Source organism: Phalaenopsis equestris, unplaced genomic scaffold (genome assembly GCF_001263595.1).
Source record: "Phalaenopsis equestris unplaced genomic scaffold, ASM126359v1 Scaffold000078, whole genome shotgun sequence".
Taxonomy (NCBI): Eukaryota; Viridiplantae; Streptophyta; class Magnoliopsida; order Asparagales; family Orchidaceae; genus Phalaenopsis; species Phalaenopsis equestris.
This window is the reverse complement of record NW_018164520.1, coordinates 308,951-334,750: the sequence shown is the minus strand read 5'-3', so window position 1 is coordinate 334,750 and position 25,800 is coordinate 308,951. Positions and strand designations below refer to the sequence as shown.

The window sequence follows — 25,800 nt, the reverse complement described above, 5'->3', positions numbered from 1 at the left end:
TATATATATATATATAGTGATGAGTAATGTTTTTTAAAAATTTAATTGGCTATAAGGCTACAAAGATTTAAAAATAATTTAAATTATTAATTTAAAAATAGAATAAAAATATATTAAATTATATTTAAACAACATTTAATATAAACAATAAGATTTAAAATTTTGCCCCAACCCTTAAGATCCTACGACTACGTGATTAGGGTTATTAAAACGACTCTTTGTTCGTGAACGACTCGTGTCCGGCTCGCTAAACAAATGAGCTGAACACGAACAAACCTTATGTGTTCAAAATTTAAACAAGCCGAACACGAACAATAATATTTTTTAACGACCCGAACACGGGCTAAGCTTGGACGCTCTCTGTTCTGCTCATTTACACAATTACACCTCTAGTTGTAAGGTGTAACAAGTGATCTTTTGGTGGCGAAATTTTTGATGTAACGAAATGACTTAATTTTTTAATATTTATTTAGTTTAGTTATATTTCACATAAAATAAAATGTAATCATGATTTTAAAACAAATCAGTTTTTAATTTGTGATTGTTAGCATTGAGAGCGATAATTATTTTTTCAAATATTTATAAATAGGGGCGTTAGATCATAGCACTCTTTTTTTTTTGTATTTATAACTCACACCTAAATTTTCATACACACATAACAATCAAATCTTTAATATCACATTAAAAATAATACTTATTATTTTTCATGCACATATCTAAATCACCAAAATGCTATGAAAGTTTAGGTATGAGATATATAAATATATAAGAATTATGTGCGACGTAAAAATATATATATTAAAAAAAAATAATTTGTTTTCAAAAAACACTAAACAAAATATTTTTAGAAAAAATCACAAATAAAAATTAAAAAAAGCCCAAAATATGCATTAAAATTGTGCTGCATTTACATAGATATCACCCTATTCTTATGTACTTGCATATCTCTCACCTAAATTTTAGTACTTACATTTATACCACCCAACTTATTCAAATCACATCCAAAATGACATTTCCATGCATGGCTAATGTGGCAAACATGTAAGAAATTAAAACTCGAGGGGTATGTATTTAATTCTTCATTACATAGCTATATATAAAAATTAAAGTAGGTGTTAGATACGTAAACAAGTAAGAATTGAGTGGTGTGCAGAGCTAAGGTGCACGGCAAATCAAAGCAGTAACTTCCAAGGGGTTCTTACATGCAGAGCACTAAAAACATCAGAATTTATACATCACGCACCTAAACTTTGATATTTGCATAAAAAACACATTCTGTAACCCCCAATTTTCTTTGCCATCCGGTAGAGACGAAGCCCCACGGCCAAACCCCGCAATTTCTCGAGAAAATATTACATCCGGACTCTGGACGTAATTTGCGTCCAGAGTCCAAAAGTTGGGGCACCTTGTGTCAAGTGGGCCCGACCAAATACAATGACATTAGTCAGTATTAAAAGTGATGGAGCCCACTTGAGATGTGACGCCCCCAAACATCTGTTCGGAAAACAGAGTCAAATTAAAAACGTCCAACCACTAGGTGCCACAGAAGCTCGAACCGTCAACACCAAAAGAGGATACATAAGAAAGATCATTTCGTCTTACGTATTAGGCTCTCGAAATGACTTTTTTTTTAATACGAAGTTCTCAGCAAAATTAAAATCGTCAAACCACTGGGTGCTACAGCTACAAAAATATAACATCATGTTCCATATCATAGAGTCAAAATTATAAAAATAAAAAATAAAATAAAAAAAGAGGATACATAAGAAAGAAGGAATTGGTGATCAGCTCTTCTTCCGCTCTTTACATTTGGCCGAAGCTCACGCAGCTATTGATATTATATTTTACCAGATTTTAAATACAAACAGTGCTCTCTGTCTCTTACAGCAACCAGTTTCAAACCTTACCAGCATTGACCAAATGCTTGCTTGATGTCTTCTTCTTCCCGTTATTAAGACTTTGGTTTTGGTTCTCTTCCTTAGAAATCAGCCTCGCACCAGCCGGATTAGAACCATTATCGTCTAAGCTTCCATTGCAGTCAGTTTTAATCGCCACGCTTTCTGTGATAATGTTTGGTTTTTCTTCGATAATTTTAGAATAATCTTGTTGTGATTCTGGATAGAATGTAGCACCCGCGTCCTCAGAAAATGATGATGATGAAGGTGGCGGCAGCGGCTGCGGTGGTGGTTGAGGATGGCCAGAGCCTGGTGGGGGGAGGAAAACGCCGGTTCCAGGGATGGGGAGTCGAGGTGTGGGATAAGGGATGGCGGCTGGAGCGACAGGAGTTGGGGCGACGAATAGTGGTGGTATGCCGTTGGAAGGAGGAATGTGTTGGGGGTGAACGGGAGCGGGCGGCAGGACTCCAGCTGAGGGGACAACACTGTAATGTTTTAAACAGGAGGACGAATAGCGGGGGGCACTTGGCCGGCCTGGCGATGCAGGCCATGAAGGCTGGGAGGAGATGGTGGGGATAGGGATGCGAGAGATTTCTATGGAAAAAGGTCGTTTAGGGTTAGATTTTCCAAATGTTAAAATGATTCGCTGCTTGTGGATGGAGGGGATGGCATGCCTGGCTAGATCTGCACTTTTGCCTTGCAAGACTAGAAGAGACCTGCATGGGAAAGTTGGTGAGAACTCAGTTAAGAAGATACAGATACAAGACAACTAATCAGTGTCTGAGTTTTTGGATCCTAATTCTGTAAAAATTTTAAAGTAGAAGATTTTCTAGCTTTGTGATAACAAGTTGTCAAGGTAGGTTTAAAGATGTCTTAGTTCATTTCCTCTCTGAGTGCATAAAAAATAGGGAAATTTACATATGTAGCAGACAATTAACATGCATTTACATATCTCACACCTAAACTTTCATATGCATACATAGCTTTTTGGTGTTTTAAAGCTATGCATGAAAGGTGTATTTCACTTTTAAGAAGTGGTAATAGTGCTATTTTTTTTATGTGATATTAAAGATTTGAGTGCTATGTGTGTAAATATGAAAGTTTTGGTGTGAGATATGTAAATATGTGAAAATTGTGTTATATCTATGTAAATGACCCAAAAAAATATGGATGTTGTATTATATTAAATTCTTTTAATCAGAAACCAAATTTAAACGCAAGCTTGATATATAGTTCTAAAGCCATTCATCATCATTTGAAAGCCTTATCCCAAGTACCAAAGGTTGGCTTAGAAATACTTATAAAATAGTTCCTATAGAGCACAACATTAAAAGTTTACCACATTTTGCACAACTTAATACAAATACAATCATTGGTCTAAACCATTCCCTACCCTAATCATTACATCATAATTCAATCTCCCTAACTTCTCGATGCATCTTATGCCATTTGATACAAATGCCCAAATGTTTATTTTCTACAAAGTTCGATGACACTACTCTCATTGTCTCTCTAATATACGCATCTCTTACTCTATCCTTTCATAACATTATCATATTCATCAGGCGATTTCATCCTTACATCACTCGAGTTTGCATGGCATAGATATTCTAATTACAATTTTATTGAATCAATCTTTTTAAAGTCGGCATGATATAATAGTATGAAGAAGGAAGTTCACCTCTGTCAAACCTGTTTATAATATAATAAGAAACTTCAAAAAAAAAAAAAGAATTCAATAAAATAACAAGTATTTTGCGAGAAAATATCTTTGGGATTCCCTTCAAATACAGCCTTAACAAGTTTCTTTAAAGTTGATCTTCTGAGCAGATATTTAACCAGCTTGCATAGAGATCTAATATTATGTCAGTTAAGGATTGATCAAAGCCAAGGCCTTAATAGCTAATAAATCCCACACAATGTCTCTCTTCGCTGAATCTAACAAATTTAAATCCTTCCAAAGAAGTTAATTCTAGTTGAGAATGGGACCATATTTAGGGTACTATTGGTAAAAAGGGAATATTGAATAAGTATGGGGGTTTATTTGTAAAATGTTGTAATACCCTATTTAAACCCATGTTATGAATGTACCATATTAGATTTTGAATAATTTTTCCTTATAGCATCAGAGCCTAACCCTAGCCACCACTCCTCTCTCTCGCCCGTCCCTCTCTAAGCATAGTCGTTGCTACAGTTCTATTGCTCTTCTCTTCCGGCCAATCGCTGCATCAAGAAGAACGAGACAAGAAAGAGGAGACATTGGGGGTAAAAGGCTAGGGCGGCAAGGAACATGCGGAGGCTTTTGGAGTTTTCTGTGTCGCGATCCGGCTCTTACTGAGAAACCAGAGAAGTGAGCAATAGGGGTGCAAACGATGCCCAGCTCGTGTTCGGCTCGTTTATATTTCGAGCTCAAAATGTGTGTTCGTGTTCGGCTCATTTGCTTAGTTAGCCGAAAACAAGCTGTTCACGAACAAAGAGTAATTTTGACAGCCCTAACCACGTAGTCATGAGATATTAAGGGTTGGGCTAAGATTTAAAAGTTATTGTTTATATTAAAACATAATTTGAATCTAATTTAATATTTTTTATTCTATTTTCTTAATGAATACTTTTAATTGATTATAAATCTTTGCAGCGTTGTAGTCAATTAAAGAAATTAAAGAGCTGAACACGAGCTTCTTAATGAGTCGAACACGAGCTGTTCGCGAACCGTTTTGACAGCCCTAGTAAGCAATTGTTTTGAGAGTCCTCTGCAGCTGAACATGTGAGACAAGAAATAGGGACATCGGAGGTAAAGGCTAGGATGGCGACGAACAGGCGAAGGTTTTTGGAGTTCTCTGTGTGTCGTGATCCGACTCGTAGGTGAACCAGTGATCTCTTTGTCCCTAAATTGGAACGAAGAAGGTCTGCCCGTGCACCAACCTGTCGGATCCAAACCAATGACCTAACAATTGATCTGCAACACTACAATCCTCGAGTGGACTACCAGAGAACATAGAAGTGGCTTCAGTATGAACAGTAGAGACTGAAGAGGACTTCGAATCGCGAAGTGGCTTCAGTATGAACAGTAGAGACTGAAGAGAAGGACTTCGAATCGACTAAAGGGTTTCTTCAAATTGGGGAGGTGCAGCCTTATGATTGAGGATGGCAAGAGACGGAGATAATGTGGGAGGTAAAGAAGTAAGACTTCTTGGAAAGATAGATCATGAGGTTCAGAAGGTCTTGGTCGGGCTCATACAGCGAGTTAGTTTCTCTACAAAAACCACTACTTCAACACGTGCTTCAATGCAGGTCAAGCTAGATCTCCTTCCCGTGGATCTAAAACTTGATGGACTTGCCACATATTTGATTTGTTCACGTTGGATTGAGGTGGCTCTAGTAGGGAAGAGACTAGAGAGCTATCTGACCAAGAACGAGCCAAAGAGTGACAATGTTGAGGGAGACTGGCTACTCAACTAAATAGTTTCGTCAACTAAATCCACAATAGATGGCATTTGAAATGTGAGGGACATATGGGCACAACTGAAGAGGGTTTACGGGGGTGTTCTAAATTCAACGTGATACAAAAGCAGGGATACAGGGTGATAGATCGATTCAAGAATATGCCATAAATTTGGAGTGGCTTTGGGCAGATCTTGATCACTTTTGACCATGTCGAGTTGTGGCGATCCGAAGTGCAAAGGGAGAACTTCACACAGAAGAGTACTATGCAGTTTCTGACAAATCTGAACCCAACCTTTGATTATAGGACATTAGTCCTCCTAACTTAGGTGGCTATCCCTTCATTGGATGAGATCATTGCTACGATAATATAGGAGGAGACCCGCATGAAGCTACACTTTGAGCCGTGAACTTCTAGGTGTGTGATCAGCTTTGGCTAACTCGAGCTCAAGTAAGATAAGTGTCTAAGGGGAGACTTGTAAGTGTTGCAACTGTGATAAAGTTGGTCATAAGAGCAAGACATATCCCAGGCCACCTAAATAGAGATATAGTTGGGCGTGGACAGAGTGAAGGTTGTGGTTGTGGCCCTGATGCTCAAAAAGAAGGAAAAGTGGGCTACCGGACAAATCTGATGGTAGTAGAGGAAGAAGAGAAAGATGTGGATTTTACCAATGAGGGTCATGAGTGTCTGGAGTTGTTGAAGAGGAAGTCGTAAGCAACAAAAAATGGGTTAAAGATGCTTCCAACCAATCATCATCAAGGGATAACATTGTCACTTATGCTCACACTAACAAAGGTACTTGTGATACACATGCTCTTGTCTCTATTTTCACCACAGGATCATCAGAATAGATAGTACATTCTGATACATCTCAACATGTGATAGGTACTGCTAGAGAGCTTTCTTCCTATACTCCCCTAGTTGTAACAGAGAGCATGCAGACTGTCGATGGTACAGGACAGCCTGTAGTTGTTAAGGATAAAGTGAGAGGTATCAATTATATGATTTTGTTCAATGTTTTGCATGCTCTATTTCCAATGAACCTTTACCTATTAGCGTTATCATTCTTCAACTAAATTGTGTTGTTTCTTTTGATATTCTTGAGATGGTCTTTCAAGTGAAAGGGACTAGTCGAGCACTTGGGACTGGAATGCGGTGTAGTGGACTCTAGTGCTTGGGCCGGGAGAGGATGGACTCAGCTTTGACATTCATGGTAGAGTGTGTTGGAATAGGAGAATCTAGAAAAAGTGTGGAGGATGTGTTGTTGCTACATCAGAGAAACAAAAGACACTCTTCTTCTAGTTTATTGAATCAGTTGTATACTTCTTTTTATGAAAAAGCAAATAAACAAAAGCTTATTTGTGATGCTTACAAGTTTGGCAAACTTACTAAAAGCTCTTATATCAGTTCTAAGAATGTGTTCTCGTGGTTTTGACTTGATACATTATGATGTATGTGGACCTTTTTCTACAAGCTCTGTGAATGGTTATCAATGATTTATAATCTTCATTGATTATTTTTTTGTGCTGGTTACATTTCAAGAAAAGTAAGGGAGATGTGTTTGCTTACTTTAAACACTTCCACAACGCAAATCAAATTCAATATAGTTCAGTGGTGAAGGTATTGAAGTCTGATAATCAGACAAAATATACCAAAAAAGTATTTATGAAATACTTATTAGCCCAAAGGAAACAACATCAAATCCCATGTCCATACACACCGACACAAAATAGAGTAGCATAGAAAAAGAATAGACAATTTTTAGAGGTAGCCCAAAGCTTGATGATTATGATGAATGTCCCAAAGCACTTATGAGGGCAAGCAGTTTTAACAGCTGCTAAATTGATCAATTGGATGCCCTCGAGAGTGATGGATTGAAAGTCTCATTGTTAGATGTTGGATGGAGATAATAGCAGGATCCTTCCATTGAAAGTGTTTGGATGTGTATGTTTTGTGAAAGATAACAGATCATCAGTAAGGAAGTTGGATCCTATAACCGTGAAATATGTGTTTGTATATTATTCTGCTACCCATAGGGAGTATATCTGCTAAAACCCGATAGAGAAGAGACTGTTTGTGAGCATGAATGTGTCATTTTGAGAATTTGAATTGTACTACGCCTACTTCAATGACTCGTCAGATATGAGACAAGGGGGTGAGTAGCAATTGTGAAAGAGCGGTACATGTGGGAGCAATGTCTTGTCCTATGATGTGGGATGAATCAGGAAAGGAACCAGAAAATGAAGAGGGTGAACTCAAAGATTGTGGGATTCATGCTGAAAGTGAGCTAAAAGTGTATACTAGAAGAAGAAAGCAAAATGAGGGGACGGTGCTTGCAGTGTCACTTGTGCAAGCTAATCCCTTGTCCCAGACTTTTCCGACTCTTGAAACACCTATACGAATCATCTCTGGTGACTTGATCTCATTTTCACATAATTCCTCTTTCGCTCATCTGTAATAACACTTCAATTATTGCAATCCTTCTTGTCCCAGACTTTTCCGACTCTTGAAACACCTATATGAATCATCTCTGGTGACTTGATCTCATTTACACATAATTCCTCTTTCGCTCATCTGTAACAACACTTCAATTATTGCAATCCTTGGTCCTCTCACAATGCCTACAAGCCTCATGATGATCAAACTTGCATGCCCTCCATTGCATCCAAATCCTCCTCCATTGCATCCAAATCCAACGAGCATTCTTAGAATGATTTCTTGTATGCTTGCTTTTATTTATTTATTTATTGGAACAATTTCAATTGAACACTGCCACTTAAAATGATAATTGTACCATATCATCAAAAAGAGTAAATTTTTAAGTGATTTGAATGCAAAGCTAAAAAATTCAAATACATAAATCACGGGCTCAGGTATATCATATTACATAAGTGGAGACGCCTTCATTTGTCATAAATACAACCTATATTATGAATATCCCGTCATCCAAATTTTTGGAGTGCTCTCAAAAGTTATTGGTATAGATTCGATCATCATTTCAAACAATCTAACGCATTACTCCATGCTCTTGGTCCAAATGTAAATTGCAATTCGTTGTGTATAACCAAACTTCAAGGAGATCACGATTGCGATACTAATTTTTTTCAAATTTGTGTGAATTTTAGGACATGAATTTGGGTAAGAAGATTGGCAAAGTTAGGATGTGTAAAATGAACCCTACTTTCCTATAGTTGGCACACCTGAAAGTAAGTCATAGAAGAATAATTGTCTCTATAATAGCAATAACAAAGACTGTTGTTATGTTGTGGCATTATTGATTAGGATGCCCAACATTTTACAGCTTGGCAAAATATTTCTTCCCATATTCAATGAAAATCAAAATCTTTCTAGTTTCAGAGATGGAAAAAAAATGGAACATAGAGATGAGAAATTGGGATTACTGACTTGGGACGATATCAAAATATCGCTATAAAGAATAGGTTCTAAACCAATACAATCTACAAACTCGTGATAAAATTCACAAGCAAGTCGGGTATTTGGATCCCAAGAAACGTTCCATATTTGAACTAGAGTTTATCGGAGTTGAAATTTCACAAAAGAAAACAAGTCCAATATTATTTCTATTTGCCAACCGTTATCACGCTCTTATGGATCTAACAGCAAAAATGGGAACAGAAGAAAGTTCAATTGTAGATGACGGTGAAGATGATAAAAACAAGTTGGAAAGTGCATTTACCTTCCTCACACATGACCAATCATCAACTTCTCTATGAGCATAGGTATTGTATGATGAGTTTTGCATAACTTAAAAAAGAATCATGAAAAAAATGTACTTTAAAAAGACTTCAATTAGAGACATTGAAATACGTAGTGATCCTTATTAGGTCAAATCAACATACAAAAAAAAACTACACTATATTGTATTTATAAGAGAACTTGGTTAGTTGGTTGATAATGGAGTTAACCCAAACAATAACAGAACAATAATATTACTGTTGAAATTCAAATAGAAAGTTACAAACAACCAACCGAAATAAAAAATAACAACGCGACACACGGAAGTTTGAAATTGTGACAAATGACAACACTAACTCAAACGGGTGAACCTTGACAGTGGTAGTGGTGATCAACAAGAGAACGGACCTTTGGATGGGTGCCAAAGGATGGTGAATGGACTGGAAGGTAAGTTGGCAGCAAGGGGGTGATGGTGACAACAAAGGGGGGAGTAAGAAACTGTCGGAATAGCGAGAAGTTGGGCTATCTTGGATGGTGGCAACAAGGGCGAGGGGCTGGATAGTGGCCAAACAACAGAAGAAGTGCTATTCTGATTCTGGACTGTGGCAGCAAGGGAGGAGGACAGCGGCATCAAACAATGGCAACAAGTTGGAATGAGAGTAATGGATGGTTGGGCAGCTGGAACAGCAGAAAACAACAGGAATGGTTGTTCCCGGGAAGCTGCAGCGAGGGGTCTGTTGGCGGCTGCGACAGGCAATGCGGGGGACTGCATGACAACAAGAGGACGGCTATCTCGGGTGGCGGCAGCAAGGACAAGAGGACGGAATAGAGAACTGCAGGGAAAACAACAATATGAGGCTTTTTGGAGGCAACTGCAGCAGGGGAGGACGGCCAGGAGCGACGGGGAGGATGAGAAAGGGAATAAGAAAGATAATCACCACCTAGAGACCAAAATGCAGCCGAAGCACCATCTAGAATCCTATGATACAGCCCTCGAAGGGAAGAAGAGACATCAATATAAATAAATAAATAAATAAATATATATATATATATATGAGAGAGAGAGAGAGAGGAGGGGCCGGCCGACTACTTTCTGTGTCCTGCTGAACCAGTCCAAGGGGGTGGGGGAAGAAGCATCCGGTTCAGGGGAGAGGCACATCAGCATTAGAGATAGCATAGAAACTTAATTTAGCACTATGGCTTATGACTTATTTGAAGGTATGTGAATAAATAATTGGCTTAGAAAACTGAGAATCTCAGCAGAAAATATTATGATGTTTTGCAATAATAAAACTATCATAAGCTTTACAAAGAACCGTGTTCATTATGACAAAATAATTCAAGTAGATGGATCATCATGTCATCAAAGGGAAACAAAAGAAAGAACTCATGAATCTAAGACACGGGCTATAATTCTTAAAATACAGAATTAAAGAATAACCATTAGAAGAAACAAAATCATACCCTATTTTCAAGGAAAGCTTGAGAGAACCTCGATAATCTCCCCTATGATCTGCTCCAATTGTCCGGCCAAAGGCCATGTCACATTCTGTTAGGAAAAAACTACATACAGGTCTGCCGTACCATGAGGGCCAAATGTGCGGTTGAGAATGATCACCCTGCAGATGCATGCATAATTTTAGGCTTGTTGGATATTATTTAACCCTCCGAAAAACCATATAATTTGATAAAGCGGTTACCTCATTGAAGAAGTCGATAACACAGAAATCAGGACTAGCAGGCAAAACTTGCAATTGCACCAAGCGATCAAAATAATCATTCAGTAACTTTGGAATGGGCTCCACTTTCCGCTCTATAAGTGCAATTTTTATAATGTTTTACAACTCGAATGGTTATACTATTTATAAAATTTGAGCACAAAAATACAGAAGAATGCAGAACTTACCTCGCAAGGAACTAGCCTCACTTTCATCATCTGCTGGTCGTTCAGAGATAGCGATGCCAAGTTGAATCATTTCTCGGCCATGTCCCTTCATTGGCCTCTTCGATAACACCATTGTGTGGCCTGCTCATCATCGCTCTAAGGCTTAATATGCTATCAACTATAGAGAGCAATTTTATGATAGATGTGACAAAAATCTAAAGGAAATCCCTCATCTTAATAAATTTGTTGAATGATGAGAAATGATATACGTCTTTTCCCTTTTATTAAAAAAATGAAGAAAAATCGTAAACTACTCGTGTAAGAAACCATACAGCGAACACATTGGAAGGTACACGCAAATCCACCAACAAAAGCAAAGAAAATACAAGATAAAATATTGTGTTTATACACCCACCATGACAATGCTAGAAATAAATGAAACGCAAGATAAATAGCCTCTAACATTTTCTTTGATGCATGACAGGAAATGTTGGCAATGGTATATCCATGGTTAGAATGGTTGCTTTCATATGTAATTGCATCGATAATAATTGAAGAGGGGTCTTGCCTGGAAAATCTCCCCTTCTCCCAGCTGCTCTCATGTCATTGGTAAATGAAACCAGTTTTGTGATATCTGAGCTATCAAACAATTCCTCATAAAGCTTAAGACCTTCTACAACATTGATCTGCAGAAGTTTATCATGCTCTTCATAAATTAATGAGGTACATGAACAAATGATTAACATATTTCCTTCCCAAGGCTATTTTTTCTGAAGGAAATTAAGATCTATACAATGAACTAATTTAAAGAGCCTACCATCTTCCCATCACTTATTTCATTCCCCACGAGAATTTTGGGAACTGGAACTAGCTGCTGATTTCCATCTTGCTTCAGAATTTGATCACTACCAAGAGGAAGGGAATCGTTTTTTGTTTCTGAAAATGAATAAAGCGAGACATCAAGTAGCAGAACCTTTCCATTCAATCAAATGCAGTAAATAGCCTACCGTGACCCAAATCACGTTTAAATAATAATAAAAATCATGTCAGAAACGAATATCTAAATCAGTTCATAAAAACACAGGATGTACAAAAATTTCACAATTGTATTTTACTAAAGCTAAACTCTATGAATACCTTGGAAATCACTTGAAAAAAGCAAATATACTACAGGCCCTATTAATTGTAAACAATCAGAATTGCATAATAAAAAAAATCAAGGTTAATTTTCAAGTACCAGTAGAAAGGTTTTTTGGCGGGACCACAGTAGAAAGGACCATATTATATCTACTATATCATTGATCAAACACTTGTTGAGCCCAAAAACTTAAGCTATTAGAATATCAACATCAACGCATTTTTGAATCATCCGATGTGAGACTAACAATACTCAAAAGGTGTGCTACAAAGGTCTCGTTAAGTAAAAGAACTTGATGTAGAACAATTAATCATCTAAAGTTCCTTAGGCAGCTTGAGAAGCAAAATGAAAATACAAAAATGACCAATATACGCAACTTATGCAAAAACCTTGCCGCTTTTAATGTAAGAATAAGAAATAAGCATTGTTCATCCCAAAAAACAATAAATAATCAACAAACTATAAAACAATACAACAAAAATAACAAATGCATAAAATTTCAGCAACAATCAAGTTCACACTTTAAAAAAAGCCTAGAGAATAGCATACCTCATTTGGCAACATGTCAATCTCACATACGCAACAACAATTCAAAAGACATACAAGACTAGAAGTCCCCCTAAATGAGTATAGTGAGTGTTGAGAAATTAGGGCGAAGAAAAATAACAATCGACACAAATCCAAAAGAACACAAAGATTTAACGATGTTCGGCAAAGATGTCTACGTCCTCGGGAGCAAAGCGGCGAATTCCTTTCAATATTCAGAAAAGATATTACAGAATTTGGGATGCCTCTTGGGGTTTCTAACATGCTTATTTATAACCCCAGGAGTAAACCCTAAGTGCAATATGTAATTACAGATTACCCCTGTACTGTACTACGGGACGTTGCCTCCGCACCCCCAACTTACATAACGTAACTTCCCTATATGGTATTCATAACATAACGTAACTTCCCTATACGGGACGTTGAACAGATTCTTCCGCTCCGCTTCGTTCCAGCGTCTGTCCCTATATGGTATATGAGTCATACCATAACAAATCTCCACCTTGACGAATATCCAACCCCTTAGGAGAAAATATATCTGAGAGTTATATCTGCACCACTGTGGGTTGGGCCACCATGCTTCTCTAGCAATTGTGCACATTCAACAAGTCCAAGCAATGCAATAACTTGTTGATAGTAACTGGTTTGGTCAACATATCAGCTGCATTTTCATCAGTATGAACCTTCTGCAACAGTAGCTCACCAGAAGCAACTTGTAATACCTGACATCAATGTGTTTGGTTCTCGCATGGTACATCTGGTTTTTAGCCAAATAAAAAACACTGACTGTCACAATGCAACTGAACTCCACCTTGCTCAATGCCCAGTTCCTTTACTAGCCGCAGCTTCAATTACTGTCGCGTACTCAGCTTTAGTTGTAGATAATACCACAATAGACTGAATTGTTGATTTTCAACATATAGGTCATCCATCAAGAGTAAACACATACCTAATTGTAGACCTTCTGTCATTCAAATTCTGAATCAATGTGCCCCACACCTAAAGGATCATCCTGCTGACTTCCAAAAATAATTTCATGTCCTACAGTATCCTTTAGATACCTGAAAATCTCTTTGACTACTTCCCAATGTCGTCTTTCAGGTTTAGTCATGTATTTGTAGACTTAACTAACAGCATGAGCCAAATCAGGAGTACATACCATTCCATACATCAAGCAGCCAACTACACTGGCATATGGAACATTTGTCAGTCATGTCTTCGCATTTGTCATGTCTTCGATTTCTGTATCTGTCTTAGGACATTGTTCTGAAGAAAGCTTAAAATGATTTGTCAAAAAAATGCTTACAGCTTTGTTTTGCTCATCTCAAACCTGTACATCACTTTCTCAACATAGCCTCGTTGAGATAAACATAATCGTCTTGAGCCTGTCTCGATGAATCTTCATTCCAAGTATTTTCTTCGTAGGACCTAAGTCTTTCATGTCAAATTTCTGGCTCAATAAAGCTTTCAAACCACGAACATCATTCACATTTTTTGCAGCAATCAGCATATTATCAACATACAGTAACATAAAAATAATAGAACAATCATCAAGACTTCACATAAACACAGCAATCATACTCACGTCTCTTGTAGCCAATTTGAATCATGTACGAGTCAAACCGTTTGTACCATTGTCTTGGAGACTGTTTCAACCCATACAGTGATTTTTTTAACTGCAAACCAGATGTTCCTGTCCAGGTTGAGTGAACCGTTCTGGCTACTCCATGTAAATATGCTCCTCCATATCACCATGGAAGGAAGCAATTTTAACATTCATCTGCTCCAAATGCAAATCCCAAATGGTTACTAATGCAAGCACTGCCCTGATTAAATATGTCTGACCACAGGAGAAAAGATTTCATCATAATTTATCCCCTTCTGCTGTGAAAGTCTCTTTACTACAAGTCGAGTCTTGAACTTTTCCCCTTCTTTTTCTGATACTACTGGTTTCCTTTTGTACACTCACTTGCAACCAATAGTCTTCTTTCCCTCAGGAAGTTGAACTAGCTCCCATGTGCGATTTTTCTACAAAGACTCCATCTCTTCAATCATTGCACCCACTTATTTCTCTTTCTCCTGGCTAGTGATAGCTCCTTGAAAAGTGGTTGGATCATCACTGCTGATGAGAAGTGCACAAGAGACCAAATCTTCATAACCTAATCTGTCAGGAGACTTTATATTGGTGCGTCTCTGTCTGTCTCTGGCTAGATTATAATTCTGCAGATCATCTGGAATGGAATCACCAAATGTTGGATTTGAACCTTCAACTCTCTCAGTTATTTCTGGATGTTGTTCTAAATCCATTTGCACTGCATCTGAAATGAAATTGTTCCTTTGCACATTGTCTTGATTCTGCTGTAACATAGATTTTTCATCAAAAATTGCATCTTTGCTGATCACCACCTTCTTTGCAATCGGATCCCAAAACTTGTATCTTTTTACAAATTTTTTATAGCATAGAAAGATGCACTTCTTGAATTTTGCATCAAGTTTTGATCTTTCATCTTCAAGTACATGCACATAAGCAGGACAACAAAAAATACGTAAATGATCGAATTTAACTAGATTATTTGTCCATACCTCTTCTGCGACATTGCCACCCAACGATGTCTGAGGTGATCTATTGATGAGATAACATGTAACATGTCATATTCACACATATTCACAGTCTTTGCCCAGAAACTCTTAGCAAGCTCTGCATTCAGTCTCAAGCATCTTGCCCTTTCAGTTAAGGAACTGTTCATCCTTTCTGTAACACAATTCTGTTGCGGAGTCTTCTGCACTGAAAAATGCCTATATATCCCATGCTCCTCACAGAACTTCTGAAACTGCGAATCTGTGTACTACGTGTCATTATCGAACCTCAAATATTTGATCTTTCTAACAGTTTGGTTCTCCACCTCAGATTTTCACAGCTTGAATTTAGAGAATACTTCAGACTTTTATTTCAAGAAATACATACAAACTTTCCTGGAGAAATCATCAATAAATGTAACGAAATACTGAGATCCTCCCAATAATGATTCTCTGGTAGGATCTCATACATCAGAATGCACATAATCAAGAATCCCTTCAGTTTATATTTTTCAGTCATAAAACTGACTCTAGTCTGTTTTCCAAGAACACAGAACTTACAAAGATCGAACTTGCAGCTTTTAACACCATGCAACAGATTCCTTCTATGCAATTCCGTCATCCCACGTTCACGGAGATGACCCAAATGCATATGTCATAGTTTTGTACTATCATCATCTGACTCCATAGAATGAAGTCCACCTATAACTGTACTCCCCAACCGTTTGTAGATATTGTCTGCAGTTAACTTTCCTTTCATCATCGTTAGTGCACCCTCAACAATTCTGATGGTTTCTCTATCTTCATCTGCCTTAGGAATAAAACAATTTCTGCATAGTGCCCAAGGAAATCAAAATCTTCTTCAAATCTGAAATATGTCTGATATCACATAATGTTCTAACTATGTCATCATACATCTTAATTCTGACTTATTTAATATCAGCAATATTGCAGTATCTATCATCACCTAGATAAACGGAGCAATAATTAGTTGAATTGTATGAAGTAAACCACTTTTTGTTATGTGTTAAGTGATAAAAGCATCCTGAATCAAGAATCCATGCATTTGTGAACTGAGTTGATGAAACTGAAAGCATATCACCATCACTGCAATCTGAATTGTCACTCTGCACCACATTTACAGTTTTCGATTATTCATCTCCTTTCTCCCCAGTCTGTTTTTTGAGTTGCGGATAATCTCTCTTCATATGACCTAACTCCTTGCAATTATAGCAATGAATTTAATCTGAAATTTCGCCTTTGGACTTGGATCTGAAATTTTGCCTTCTAGAACCCTCCTTCTCTTTCTTCCTTCCACGATCCTGCTTACCCTTAACATATAAAATGTCGCCATGAGAGCTTTCCCCTGCATTCTGCTTCCACTGGTTGTGAGCCAACAATGCTGCAGTTATCTCATCAACTTTGAATAGTTTCTTTCCCATATGTAAGAATAGTCACTAGGTATTCATAGGAAGAAGGCAGTGAACACAACAAAATCATTGCTCGGTCTTCATCTTCAATAGTCACATCAAGCCGTGATAAATCTGTGATTATTTGATTGAAGTCATTAACATGCTGCGCCAGATCAGAAACTTCTTGCATTTTCAACCCATATAGCTTTGCTTCAGATACAATTTATTCATCAGAGATTTAACTATAAATTGAGTTTCCAATTTCTTCCATATCTCCCTGAAGATTTTAGATTCATCATGTGATACATAACTTCATCTGTCAGGCATAAACGTATAATAGCTGCTGCTCGTTGTTACAATTTTTCTCAATTTTCATCCTCCATGACATCTGGTTTTGCTGCCCGCAAAGCTTTCAAGATTTTTTATTGAGCCAACAAATCTTTCACCCTAGTTTGTCACAATCCGAAATTATAAGTTTCATCGAACTTCACCACCTCGAATTTTGCACCAGAAAATGCCATTTGAAGTTACTCCTGCCACGATTTTTTTTTTGAAAAAATCCTCTACTAAGCCTCTCCACGTCCTAGAAAATCTCCGAGTCTACCAAGAATTTCCTCCCCGGATGCCTCCAACAAAGGAATAAAATCTTATGCCTCAGGAAACTAATCTCCCGCAAAAGAATATCTCCTGATATACTCCGCCTCCAGAAATCGCAGGAAATCTCTTCAGTCACTTCGTCACCTTTCCGCAATTCCTCCTCCCGCAAGCGAAAAACAATCGCAGCCAGCAATAAAAAAGAAAGTTTCCTTAGTAGCCGCCTCCAGCAAAATTTACTTTCTTCGTTGACCTTCCTTTTCTGCCCTGTAGCCCTGTCGCCCTGTCGCCCACAAGCGTCGAACTCGCCTGTCACAATTTTCCAGAGTCGACCGAAAGCCTTCGCTAAACCTTGTGTCGCCAAACTTTAAGCCCTCTGCGTCGCAGAAGAAGCCCGGATTCCTCTCCTCTCGCGATCGCGAACCCCACCGAAGCCGAAGTTCTTATCGCTTTTGGTCGCGATGCCGAACCACAAGCCCCGCCGAAATTCGCAAGTTGTAAGCCTCCGCGAACGATCTGCTTCGCACGATTGCTTCGCCTTGTCGCGTGAAGTCTCCTCTGTCGCGATCCAAGCCGTTGAAACCTGCTTCCTGCGGCGCCGAACTTTTTCAGAAGCCCCGTGTAATTGCGGCAAACCACAGAAAACCTTCTCTGAAAGCTCTGAATCATAGAAACCCTAGCCGCCAAATTTTTTTTTCCTGCCCTTGAACCAGACTGTGATACCACTTGTTGAGAAATTAGAGCGAAGAAAAATAGCAATTGACACAAATCCAGCAGAACACAAATATTTAACGAGGTCCGGCAAAGATGTCTACATCCTCGGGAGCAGAGCGGCGAATTCCTTTCAACATTCAAAAAAGATATTACAGAATATAGAATGCCTCCTGAGGTTACTAACATGCATATTGATAACCTCAGGAGTAAACACTAAATGCAATATGTAATTACAGCATTACCCCTGTACCGTACCGTGAGGCGTTGCCCCCGCACCCCCAACCCACATAACGTAACTTCCCAATTTGGATAAATTCTTCCGCTCCGCTTCGTTCCAGCTTCTGTCCCTATATGGTATATGAGTCATACCATAAATGAGTATAATCAAGCCCTATACCTATAGAGTGAGTCTTCCAATGAAATCAGTCATCCACACCTATGAAGTATTTCAAGGATACACAAGCAAACACAAGAAAAGTGGAAATCTCAAATTTTATAGTAATCATTCTTCAATTGAATTTACGTGCCTTAAGAGTCATATTTATAGTCTACAAAAGACAAATAATAAATTTCTTAGGATCTCCAAGAGCCTACTAAAAAACAGTATGTAACTAGGTATTAATACCTGCCCGAATAATTCAATACCAGAAAACCTTCCATAAAATATAATCCCTTAATTGTTTTGAAGGATCTGGCAAAATAAAAAAGCAAGTACAAGAAACAAATAGGCGACAAGAAGAGGGCACGGAACTTAGCAGGCAATAGAAACTAAGATAAGTAATAAGCGATGATAAGGAGCTAATAGTGGGTAAGGAGGCAATAACAGTGATCCGGACAGAGACAACATCTAAGGCAAGAATACAATATAACATTAGGAATAAAATAAATAAAACAGCGACAATAGCGGAAACAGTAACTGTAAGCACAAGGACAGCAACAACTGTTGATAGAGCATCACAATGAGGAAATAAGCTCGAGTAAAACAAACAATTCAGATTGTTAGTGATTCTGAACTCAATAACTATTGATTGGAGTTATATAGCCTAAATTGAAACTGGCGGTAATTAGTTGTATGCTTAACAAAATATAAAAAATAATAAAGAACAACACTTCATGTTTGTACTAAAGCTGGCCTTACTGACATGTTTCACACAAAATAAACTAGAAAACAGAAGTGAAGAATCAAAACATGAGTTGCATTCCCAATAAACTTAGGTTTTGTTTGGTGCAGTTGCAACTTTTCAATTTCTCAGCTGTAGTTGTGCTGCTCAAGAAAACTGCTGAGAGAAAGCTGGTTGTCTGTTTATTGTAGCTGCGTGAGAGCAGCTGTGGGGCAGTTGTTTTTGAAAAAATGATCATTTTGCCCATGTTTCTAAAACCAGCTCTTATGAATTTCAAATTTGCATACATTTCATATTTCCATAAAAGCCAATTTACATAAATTTAGATTTGCACAAAGCCGACCAACATAAATTTCAAATTTCTTTCACAAAGATAAGGTTACCAAAGGATTTCAAAATGTCTTTATATTCTTATTATCCAGTTCTTCATAAAAAGTTGCATACTGACAGCGACTTTATATATGTTTAAAAATACAAGAATTTGATACTGCTGCTAGAAGATTTAAATCTCCGGCAACGGCGCCAAAAACTTAACAGCGGTTATAGATTTGATAAAGATGTGTATAAAATATTCAATAATTGCAAAGTCACACTTATCAACGAAGTATACGTATCGCTCAAGTAATACAGGGCTCTAATGGAGTCCTGAATATCAATCCCACATCGCGTAATATTAGAAGCTACGAACTAAGATTTAAAAAATCAATATTTAATCATAACAATATAGTTCAAATTGCATATTTGTCACTAATAGGCAATTGAAATAAAAATATAATTTTAATAAACTTTTAATTAACTAATTCTACTAATAAAGTTTTTAATATATAAGAAAGTATATAAGAAAGCAACATTCTCCTTGTCAAGAAATATAAGTGAATGGATAAATTGAATCAGTTCAAATTGTATTGTGCTAAATATGAGCATACATATTTTTTACCCATTAGACCAGACATAAAGAACATTGACTAATTCTATGCTTGGTTACTGAATCTACTGCTAGGCTGGAAGGATATCGACTCTCACTTCGAAGCTCCCACGTTCCCCTCGCATGAGGGCTAACATTTATACTTCAGCACCCAAACGATAGGACCGAATTGAGGATTTTAGTCTGTCACTCTAAAATCTCAAATTCTACGCCCGATAATTTTTATTTCCCTATTTATTGACACCCAAGTTTAAGGACTTTGACCTCCCTAAATCTTGGATGTAATCCTCACTTTAGTTGTAAAACTCAACATATTTTAACAAATCAATTGGCCATATTGAAAGTAAATTACGATTGAAGTGAAAAGATCATCACAACTTCTTTAACATTCTCATGACACAACTAATTCAAATCACTATTTCACAAAATCTCAAGAAAAGGAGAAAGACAAAGAAAACTACTTAGAACTCATGGAGAAGATACAATAAAACTTGGAATTTATATATAAAAGCAAAGTCATACAAACTTCAATAAGTAAATACAACTTATCTCTAATTCCTCCCCAAACAAACTCCTCGAAATTCCTCGAAGATTACTATATCTGGATAGTCTTTAATAATTTTGAACTTCATTTTTCTTTACTTAAATTTGAAACTCAAAGCATTCATTTACCTTATAAGTATTTTATAGTTTTTACGTCATTGAGCCTCAATCTTTTCTTCTCAAATGAGTTTCTAAGATTCTTAATATTTCAAAATATTGTTTTCTTTACTTTAAATAATTAACTATAGTCTTATTCTCTTATACTAAATATCTTAATCTACAAAAGTAATTTTTCTTACAAAAATATTCCTTTAAATCTACCATAATATTTAAATATCTACAAAATATAGTTATCTGAATTACATTCACTACAAAAAATCATATTAATAATTTTTAAAAATATTTAAATTGAGAACATACAATAGTTGATTTTTTCTTCGCTCCTCCAAACTTAAATTTTTAAATATGGAATGATACATGTGGAAAGAAAAATTCTAAATATAAATTATACCTCAGTACTTTAGACATTTTCATCTTTCTGAAATTTTTGCAGTTCTTTCTCAAAATATTTATTTTAACTGATATTCATTTAAATCTACCATAATATTTAAATATCTACAAAAAATAGTTATCTGAATTAAATTCACTACAAAAAATTATATTAATAATTTTTAAAAATATTTAAATTGAGAATATATAATAGTTATTCTTTTTCTTGTCTCCGCTAAACTTAAATTTTTCAATATTGAATGATACAGGTGGAAAGAAAAATTCTAAATATAAATTATACCTTAGTACTTTAAGCATTTTCATCATTCTGGAATTTTTGCAGTTCCTTCTCAAAATTTTACTTCAACTGGTCTGTAATATTAGGAGCTTTCTATACCTGTAAATCATTAGAGAAGTTGCTGGGTAATGAAATTTTGAAATAAGTACAAAACTAAATATTATACAAACACAAAATTTCACTAACACATCACAATACTAAATAAAAATAATTACAAATACATCACAATGCAAAAAAAAATCACATCACATTACAATTTTACAAAGTACTAATCAAAGTCTATTACAACTACAAATGTAATTTTTAAACTACAACACTAAACACGTATGTAAACATAAAATAAAATAGACAATAAAATGAAAGTACAAACAACATACATCTATCTCTATCACAAAATCACAAAACCAACGTACATCAATCACAATAATATATCAAAATCACATACTATATCCTTGTCTCCCTGGTCAGTAGGTGGATTGGGCTGATACTGTGTATAACGGGGGCATTTAAGAAAAGTAACATCAAGCTCACCTCTGTAGTGTCGAGCTTGAGCTTCGTAGTAAGCTATCTCGAAGTCAAAATGCCTCTGTAGATACGCACTATCATGATCATGTCTACGTTCTAATCCCCCAATTCTTTAATTTATTTTCTCTATACTTTTCCGCTGCAAGGTTAACTCATTCATTAAATCATGAAGGGTAGGGGAACTAGAGGAAGGTCATAACTAGTAGAGGGGATATCTCTACTAGTAGAAGGTTCTTTACTCCTACTCCCAGATCTTCATCCTTCATGGGATTCATACGTCTTTAAATTAGCTTTACTAATGAGTTTCATAGGGTAAACCCATTCTTCATCATCTCCAGCTTCAATTCCAGAAAGTTGGCAAAGTGCATAAATGAGGTCAGGATGTCCCAAACCTCCACTTGATTCACTCCTTGTCGAGATCAAAATATTCTCATAAATAATTCTCCCCACATTTATAGTCCGATTGTTCTGAATACAAAAATTCAGAATAGCTCTATCTCTTGTTACCTCACTATGGTGATAGGTAGCTAACAGAGTAAAAGAAATAAAATAATGTCCGATGTGGCATTCAACATGGAAGCAAAAAAATTTACCCGTTCTCGCTGCTTTATCTTCTATGTCCCTTTCCCATCAGTGAGAAAGTTAATGACATCGTTCAGCGGGCCTTCCATTGTACTGAAGGTTTCATAATTGCAGATATAGGAGTCTAGGACTTCATAAAATGAGTTAATGCAGGCGGCACTAAACTCAACAGAAAACCCTCTTACTCGAACGGTTCCGTCCTCATAATAGAATGCATTGACATATAATTCTTATATATATTTCCCTTGAAATATTGAAGTAAATCTCGAATGAGCCTTCGCATTGATGAAGCGAGACTCATCAAAAACTTAAGTCGTTTCTTTTGTCGCGGAGTCATTTCAATCTAATCAAAATTATATAAAAAAAATTCTGAAATACACTTCAAATACTCAAATAATGGCTTCCAAGAATGACTCTAAGAGTTCAAAATTAAGTTCCGTGAATTTCTTTCAAATATTTTCTCCACATTCTCAATTTTTTCGGATCTCCTCAATGTGGACAAAATTCAAGGTGAAAATCAAATATTTTTAGTTTGGAGTGAAGCTCTTACCAAGAGATGATAAAATACGGTGTCTAAACGCTTTGAAATTGCCTCAAATCCAATATCTTCAAGCCCTAGATCGAAATTTTCGTTTTTTAATAGGAAGGGGATGATGAATATTGGCGGTTGACTAATCAAAATAGCGGTTAAAAATGTTTTTGCGGTATCTCGCCGTCGGCGGGGTCGTCAGCGCCATCGGCGAGCTCTATTTAATTAAATAGCCTAAGTCTCGGAAAAAATCAGCCGTCGGCGGTGTCGATGGCGCCGTCGACGAGATTTTCAAAATTAGTTCAATTCCAGATTTTTGCGATTTCTATCAATTTCAAACCTCGTCGACATTCGTTCAATCATTCTAAATATAAATTTAAGTGATTAAATGATGTACTAACACAAATAAACATTCACAACACAAAGAATTACAATTATATATAAAATCGAAGGGTTACAATACACGTTACACGACACACATAAGTTTGGTATTTTCTCAACCTTAATACATCAATTCAGCGTCGCAATCCAAGCCACAACACTCTAAACATTGAAAACATACATTTAATGCTCAATCTCAACTATACTAAGATCTAAAAGCAAAATTCAAAAGTAAAGCAAACACATAAGTTCAAATCAAAGCACACACATAAACAAATAGGTAGTAAAGTAAATCTACTACTCCTCCGATTCAGTGTTTGTTTCTCCTTTGATATCGCACATCGATTGAACATGAACGAAGAGGTTATAGAAGGGTCAGTATGAGAATTCTTCAGTAGAGTCCTCTTCTATCAATCTCATCTTTCTCATCAATCGTATCAAACTTCCTTCGATATGTCCAGAGTGATCCAAATGCTCTTTCATCCTCCAGTCTAGATGATCGAAAAAATCAGAGATATTGTTAATTGCATTCATAACATTTTGTACCTCTTTCTCCAGTTTCTTGATTCTGCGCAGAATCACCAGTGTCTTGTCCGAAACTAGAGACTGAATAGGAAGTGAATTCTAAGACGATTGATCTGTAATAATAGTCATATCATTCTCATTTTCATTGGTTGGGAACATCTGGGTAGGGTCCAAAGGCTTCCAAGGTAGAATTACATTTTCTCAATTCTCATAAGATACTTGGAATTAACTGTAGAGTAAGAAGATTGTTGAAAAAAGTCCAAGCCCATAAGTTGATTCATGAACGATCAGGCATAAAATAGACTTCACAATTATCGATTCAATATCAATCGGCAGTCTCATTTGAATACAGTAATTCAGAATAGCACTTTCTTTAGTAATTTTACCGATCCTCATTATCGGTAATAATTTCGCAGAAATAAAGAAGTGTCAGTATTTAGAAACGGGGTTTAGAAGTGTAGCAGAGAAACTAACATACATGTTTTCTCTCATCCTCTCATCTCCCAATCTTCAGTCTCGTCCGTAAAAAATTGGTAGATCTCATTCATCAGATTTCTTGTAATGGCAGACAGGAACATTCTCGATCATATATAACTCAGTAATCTGTGCAGGAGTAAAAGTTATCCATCTGTCTAGCACATAGACGACTCCCTGGTTGATTTCATGCAAATTAGCATAAAACTCCTTCACCACAAGAACGACTACGGCGGCAGTAGTGTAACACAATACTTTCCATCGTCGTCGCACAATCATCTCTTCAATTACTGTCGAAGAATTGTTCAATCATCGATTCACGAATCATCTTTCTTTGATTAATCACCTCTTTGTCAGCACTTTGTTGAAAATTCGTTGCGCCTCAGAACTAATGAACTTTCTCCACACTCGAAATCTAGATCCAGTTGACACTCGAAATCTAGAGTTTTCAGTGGAATTGGAAGCCATAGGGATAAATTTGGTGGAGTTTCAATTCGTTTTTTTTTAAAATATGAATTTAAAAACCGAGTTTGGAAGTTTATAGGGAGTAAATCTCGCATAAAACCGTAAAAAACTGACATTTCAAACTCCGAAAACCGTCATCTCGCCGTTCTCGCCATCGGCAACGTTGATGGCGTCGTCAGCAAGCCTTGAGAATTAATTGTCTGGACTTACGGAAAAAACCCGCCGTCGACGGCAACCGTCGGCAGCGTCGATGGCGCCGTCGACGCCCAAGGCAAAAATTTCACAGTTTCGCTCTGGTTCAAATGTGTTCTAATTTTCTCTGTATCCAATTTTTATGATGATTCAAGGGTAAATACAAGTAATAGAATTCAATACTACCACAAACTAACAATAATTAAAAAATACTATAATCGCAATAAAAATAAAAATAACTATGGGTTGTCTCCCATAAAGCACTTGGTTTAATGTCGTCGGCTCGACCTATTCAGATATTATTCAGGTTGACTGATCATTAAAATCTCTTTAAAATTTGGTTTTTTAACCTCAAAATACGGCTTTAATCTGTGTCTATTTACTTTAAATCTATTCCTAGTCTTTTAATCTTCAATTTCAACAGTTCTGTAAGTATAAACTCGAGTCACAGTAAAGGGTCCTAACCAACGAGATTTCAATTTCCCAGGGAATAACTTCAGCCTTGTATCGTAAAGCAAAATTTCTTGTCCTAGTTCAAAGTTCTTCTGATTAATTTTTCGATCATGTCATAACTTTAATTTCTCCTTATAAATTCTGTCGTTATCATAAGATTCATTTCTTAATTCTTCTAGTTCATTCATTTGTAATAATATTTTCTCACTAACATCTTTCAAATTTTAATTGAATTCTTTAATCGCCCAATATGTTTGATGCTCCAATTCTACTAGTAAGTGACAAGTCTTTCCAAAAATCAGCATGTAAGGAGTCATTCCAATATGAACTTAATAAGCAGTCTTGTAAGCCCATAATGCAGTATCAGTCTAGTAGACCAATCTACTCTACTAGGGTTTA

General features: G+C 36.5%; 1 protein-coding gene across 1 annotated transcript in view; it reads right to left on the bottom strand.

Annotated features, from left to right (window-relative positions):
- Positions 1–1,746: 1,746 nt before the first annotated feature.
- LOC110019780 overlaps positions 1,747–25,800 on the bottom strand; it is a 43,879-nt gene continuing 19,825 nt past the window's right edge. Inside the window, exons 3-8 of the mRNA XM_020717607.1 lie at positions 11,736–11,854; positions 11,487–11,604; positions 10,940–11,059; positions 10,734–10,846; positions 10,498–10,652; positions 1,747–2,611 (exon numbers count right to left, since the gene is read on the bottom strand). Coding sequence (XP_020573266.1) covers positions 1,897–2,611; positions 10,498–10,652; positions 10,734–10,846; positions 10,940–11,059; positions 11,487–11,604; positions 11,736–11,854 — 1,340 coding nt within the window. The 3' untranslated portion in view covers positions 1,747–1,896. The remainder of the gene's footprint in view (positions 2,612–10,497; positions 10,653–10,733; positions 10,847–10,939; positions 11,060–11,486; positions 11,605–11,735; positions 11,855–25,800) is intronic.